This window comes from Aedes aegypti, chromosome 1 (genome assembly GCF_002204515.2).
Source record: "Aedes aegypti strain LVP_AGWG chromosome 1, AaegL5.0 Primary Assembly, whole genome shotgun sequence".
Taxonomy (NCBI): Eukaryota; Metazoa; Arthropoda; class Insecta; order Diptera; family Culicidae; genus Aedes; species Aedes aegypti.
In genome coordinates, this window is record NC_035107.1 from 285,623,839 (window position 1) to 285,630,136 (window position 6,298).

At 40.0% G+C, this 6,298-nt stretch overlaps 1 protein-coding gene across 1 annotated transcript; it reads right to left on the reverse strand.

Annotated features, from left to right (window-relative positions):
• Nucleotides 1-214: 214 nt before the first annotated feature.
• Nucleotides 215-1,887, reverse strand: LOC110674165. The gene is made up of 2 exons (XM_021838052.1): nucleotides 584-1,887; nucleotides 215-516 (listed from the first exon to the last, which is right to left on the reverse strand). The coding sequence occupies exons 1-2, from the start codon at nucleotides 1,643-1,645 to the stop codon at nucleotides 268-270; spliced, it is 1,311 nt and encodes a 436-aa protein (XP_021693744.1). The 5' UTR covers nucleotides 1,646-1,887; the 3' UTR covers nucleotides 215-267.
• Between the last annotated feature and the right edge of the window lie 4,411 nt (nucleotides 1,888-6,298).

The following is a 6,298-nucleotide window of genomic DNA, read 5'->3' on the forward strand; positions in this document are numbered from 1 at the left end:
AGGCGATTCCTTTTCTTGTCAGTAGCAAACCAGCCTTAAAGCTCAAAATGCATCTTTCCGCGTAAAACTGATTCCTGGACCACTGTGCATTGGTAACCAAGTGTGTAGCTTTTTGTTACAGAGAAAACGAATGGATTTACACGTTATTTGACAATGCAGAGTAGATCCTCATCTATTTCGAGGTGGTGATAGTTTTTATCTTGGTACATTGATCTGCTTTTCATAATAATTATTTCAATCATGATGAGTCTACAAATTGGCACTGCTCTAAACCGTTACCCGCTGAGTAGACCAGATCGTTCTCGGTGCCATAACTTTGCCTTTGCGACCATGCGCGATCCTTGAACGCAGAGGTCCGAATCGACCTTTCGGAAGCAATATCATTTCGCAATCCGTAACGATGCCTTCTTCCGCTGTAGTATTCCACTTCCACATATTGCAAACTTCTACACAGCAAACGCTGGGCGGAAACCGGATACTATTGGTTTCGGTTTCACAATCTTTGATGTGGATTTTCTGAAAAGCATAAAAAACATTTTTCGTGATCGATTTACTGGTGACATGCTTGATTTTCCATGCGTACCTGTACATTGGGCGTCAAATAACTGAAATCAGACGGAATTCTCATCCGACGCAAGGAAAGAGAGGAAACCGCGGTAAAACGCCCAAGTACGTCCTGTAGATGTTCGTGGTGGTCCTGCGGAAATTCATCACTCACGCGAAGTTCCCTAACTTCTTCAAGATAGGAACCATGAACGTTGAACCACTCACGGTCGTAGCGACAGGACCGACTTAGCGTCAAATTCATTCTTCGAAAAAATGAGAGACTAGCCGGATGAACCATCCGAATTGACCGGAATGCATGCGCATTGATCGATATGCGATCGGCCTGAAGGGCGTCTTCCAGTTGTAGCCAGTTAAGAGCGCATATGTTACAAATCAACGCTTGAAGCCGTGGCGTTCGGAGTTTCAGAGGCTTGTCCATAGATAAATTGTGTAGTACCAGCTTGGTGAGGTTCTGGCATTCTATAGGATGTTCATGGGGAATGATTCTCACATGTTTCAGGCAGATGTGATGAAGATACCCAAACGTGGCACCTAGAATGCCTGTTGTCATGCTGGCATAGCTTAGATTCAAGCGACTAAGGTCTGGTTGTCGATCTTTTGAAATACTTTTCAACTCGATTGGTTCATGAGAAGACGTAAGGCATGTTTGTGAGTTGCTGTCAATGCTCAGGGATCGAAGTTTGGCGCAGCGAGTGATCTCAAAATTGATATTGTTACGACCAAGGGATCGTTTGATCTTCAATACTTCCAAGCTTGGTGTATTTAGAGTTACCTTATACGAGGCTTGACGCACACCCGTGCCCTGAGACAAATAATGTTCATAATACAGATGTCGTACCTTTGCCATTGATAATATGATATGTGCGTCTTCTGCTTCAAGATATCCTCCTGAAATGGATTTGATTACTATGTTCACCATCCCTATTTCATTCAGGAGCTCATTATAATCCCGTACAAACTGGACCCACTGCTCGAAGTCAACAACGATCCGTATGTTTTTCACAGTCCATCTTTGGAGGCAATATTTGAAAATAGGTCTCATCGCATCATCCACCACCCGGCCGTTCATCGTGCGCATATCGCAGCTGAAGTTTCTATAGTTTCGACCGCTTCCACTCAACACGGTCAAAGGAATGCAGCTATTTTCGTGACGTATCGAGTTGCAAATCGACAAATGGAGTGTGGCTCTGCTTATCAATGGGGTGCTTCCAATCAGCTGATACCATCGTCGGCTGACCAGCGAGAGGATGGTGCTCAGTTCAGTCCAACGAAAGTACCGAAAAATGTTCACAAGAAGCTCGTCGGGTAGCGCATCCAGCGACATTGTGAATGATACTGATCGTGAATCACGATCTGCAATGCTCATCTGCTTGTATATCAGTGGGAATCACCGACCACTAGATGTAGATAAAGGCTGTTTCTTTGCAGATCGCTTATCTCAAATTGTCGAAATAAGTGCCCCATTTCCACAGTAGGGTGACCCGTAATGATTAAACTAAAAAAATACTATGTTACACCCGATAAATTTATTTATTTGGGACTCAAGGCTACTGTGAAAATTTGAACGAAATCCGCCAATTTAAACAAACTTGTTCAACTCTTGCTCTACCAAAATGTTTGTTAGGTGGGCACAGTGTTAAATTTTAACATATCCTTAAAACTGATTTTGTGCTGATTTTAGCTGTCAGTACACACTTATGCACAACTCAAAAATGTGTTGGTCAAAATTAATGAATTTTTTTTTTTAAATAAAATTTATTATTTGTCGTAACTAAGGTCGATTTGTGTTTTGTGAAGTTTTTTTTGTGCTAAAGAATGTGTATTGACCAGAGTAGTGTTGGATCCGTTGAATCTGTTGCATGCTCCTTGTGGGCGAGCGACGGAATCCGGATCCATTGTGTCCGGTTCGCGTTGCGCGGAAGAAAAAACGAAATGCGCCGGTGAAAAAAAAATGCGTCAGTAGAGTTTGATACGTTGAACCTGTTGTATGCTCCTGTCGAGCGAGCAACGAAATCAGTATCGTGTCTGGTTTGGATAGTGCGGTCATTCGTGTAAACGAATCCTTTCCCATATCCAAACTCCCAGTGTTTTCTTGTGCAAGTAACACGTCAACATTTCCCTCCCATTCGCAAATCGACTTGCATTCGGACGCAGCCGGCGCTGGTATTGTTTTTTATAATAATAAGAGCACCAGTATTTACACATTGAGGATGATACTGATCCCGAGTAGCGTCTATTGGTTCCCTGTGTAAGTACAGCTGTTCTTGCAATAACGGAGTAGCAACTGCGGGCGGTCAATCATGCTCATGCTAAATAATGTGTATAGAGCGCTGCATATGACGAGCCTAACCTCACTTATTTGACAGCTGCTGATCCTGTTGTTTACGTACTTGTTCTTTTTTTCCATCATTTTTTCATCTTCGCATTTCTATCACCAGCATGCTGATGGTGACGATTTTCCACGGTAGGAAGATAGAATAATACGATCCTTGGGTATCTGCAGTGGATTTCACCTCTCCTCGCAGCATACTTTCACGAAATTAAGAATGATTTAAAAAAAGTACTAAGTCCAAACTGTAAACAACAGGACCAGTACCTGTCAAAATTGATGCGTGACGTCACAGTGCAGTGGAGTATTGACCATTTTCAGAGGCGTCGCGTGGCCTAATTTTCAACCTGTGCACTTCTAAACAGTGTTATTTTATTTATGCCATTATTATGTATACTATTTTTAAGTTAAAATAAATGTGTTACCAGTGGTTCCTAAACTTCGTGTTCAAATATAACTTGCTTCTAGTCTTCCAGTTGATTCAAAGCTTTTGAGATTCCACATGCAAATCGGGTTGTTTAGTTTAATTTTTCAATTCAAGCAACATTTTTTTTTCAATTTTAAATATGTATATTGTAAATATGAATATGAAATTATTTAAAAGTATGCGGGTCATCAGTGACGATTTAAGGTAAAGATGAATCGAAGCCAAACTTCAAATTTTCAAGAGCACGGATCTGGAGAACCAAACATCCGTTTAAGCTGAAAACTTAATCGATTGGTCACTAGCTGGTGATGACCAATCGATTAGGTTTTCAGCTTACACGGGTGTTTGGTTCTCCAGATCCGTGCTCTTGAAAATTTGATCTTTGGCTTCGATTCATCTTTACCTTAGGGCGAAGTAGGCCGTCATTGAAATTTGTACGCGTCGTTGATGATTGTTGCTAATTCACCTTATAATTTCGAATCAAAGAAAATCAGTTGGTTTTGCACTGACACAACTGAAAAAGTTTCAGCATATTTTATGCATGTAGCGCGTACAGTGATACTTTTTCAAGTCAATATAATCTATCAAGACTGAGTTTTATCACTTTGAATTTGCAAGCTGAAAAGTCATTATTGTTGTCAAAACGAATGGAGCACTGGATTCTAGCTAATTATTGAAATACAGAACTATGATTATGCCCCATATACTGTTAAATGAGGCGAATAGAAACACTGTTCAGTAAATATCAGCCCTATTTTTCATTTCAATGTAAAAATAAACACTCTTAAGTGCATCTCAAAAGGGGGGTCTGTAGCCTTGAGGTTACGCTTCCGCTTCATAAGCGGAAGATCATGGGTTCGATTCCCAGCCCCTCCACAAAAAACCCGTCCAGCCACCGGAAGACGCCTCACGGAGCACATCCATCCTCCGTCAGTATCAGATGGTGACTGAGACAAACTGACCCTCTTCGCAGGCAGCTAGCCTCACTAATAGCAGAGCTCTCTCCTACCTGCTCGGTGTGAGAGTAAAAAGAGTAGGAGAGAGTGAAACTAGATGTAAATATAGATAAGTTGAAAATAGATCTGTATCGATAAAGCAGCAGATCAACTGAGTCCGGCACAGTAGTGGCCACGAGCACGGAGTGCCTATAAAAAAAAAAAAAGTGCATCTCAAAGAAAAAAACAAGTATGTTCACTTGATAATAGAAGTAAAATTCTTAAAAATAATATCAATTTTAAATCATTTTCGAAATCGAAAAAAATGGCGGATATCAAAATTGTTTGAGATTTTATTATTTCATTCTTATTTTTTAATGAGAGATGTAGCAATTTTCAATTCAAAATATTCTATCGATACTGTGTTAGTATTGAACTAATGAAACAAAAAATACTTCAGTGTTTTTTTTTTTAAGATTATCATTACATAATAGTAGTATTCCTAACTATAGGTCGCTTTATTTCTATTCGCCCACTTTTTCTGTTCACCAGTTTTTACGACATCTTTACATAAAATTAATAAAAGATCGGTTCCATCGTGTAACTTAGTGCACGCATTATGAACAATGCTCGCTTTTAAAACACATTACAAGCGTGAAGATGCTGGCGATGACGGAGGGTGCTCTTCATTCAATTTTCTGGTTGTCATCTAATTGACCATCACAAGTACCACCGCGCTAATGCTGTATGAGAAAAGCGAGATTTGACCCAGAAACCAACCAAAAACAACAGCGTGAGTGCCAACTTGAAAAAACTCCCTACCGTCAGCCGCCCGAAAAATCACGCTTGCACTACTTAACACCTCAAGCTTGGTGATGCTGAAAGCGCGAATGCCAAAAGAGAGCAAGCAAAATGAAACTCTCTCGTGGACTGATTTCCCTCTTGTTTTCCCATCCGCACGATCGCACGGATCGAATTTGTTGATGTAGCAAAACTGTGCACCGTTCGAAGTTGACGCTTCGGCTACTTACACGCTGGCATGTGTAGTTCAAAAAGCTTTCTACCACATATACGGGATTGCGTGTACGATACAATGCAACGCGTTTCCCGAGGAGAGTGCACGCGTTGGGATTCATCGTCACAGCAGAAACGAGTAGCGTGGAACGAAGTGTTGCGCTTGCGCAGCATGCATCACGCTGAGCGCGTAGAGAAAATTAAGTCTCAGATCGCACGTCGCATGAAACTTTTGCATTTTTTGCATAGCAAACATTTAACTATTGATATGTGAAAATTGCGTTGCAAGCAATTGGCAATAAAGGTAATTGAAACAGGCTAAATTTTGTTAAAATACTTATTAAAAAGAACTTTAAAAGCTGTGCATATTGTAGGTGGTCAAAATGAACGAGTTGCCACCTGTGCAATTTCACCCGAAATAGGGTCCTAAAATGTTTAATGAAATCTTGTTTTTATTTAATAACACGAAATAGCATGTTACTGCAACTACTTTAGCAATTTTTCCCGCTCAAATATCGGTTATATCATATTTAAACTTTAATTTTAAATTTTGGTCCATAAATGAGCCTTGACACTTTCGATCATGTTTGACGTTCGCTTAGTCGACAAAAACACCACAGGGCTTTTAGTTTTAACACTGGGGTTGTTCCTATCTGACATTTCGGAAGGGACACGGAAAACAAAATGCACCTAAAATTTGAGTTTAAGGCATGGGGTGTGACAAATTCTAAAGAAACATAAAAAAATGTTTTTTGGACTTAAACAAACGAAAAACATTGAAAAATTGAGTAAACATGTGTTTTTGGCCTAAACTAAAGCGTTTGGCACTAAAATTGGGACAGGGCTTCAGGACCCTATTACGGTACCTTTTTTAATCTTTTAACTTTCTCCAAATAAAAAGAAAAAGACATAAACACTATGCCTATTTTCCCATGTTTATCTGGAAAGATCGAATGTACACAAACACAACAAAATAAAACTAATGATTTTCATTACGTTTGCCTTGGTTGTGGTTGGTAAGCTGCA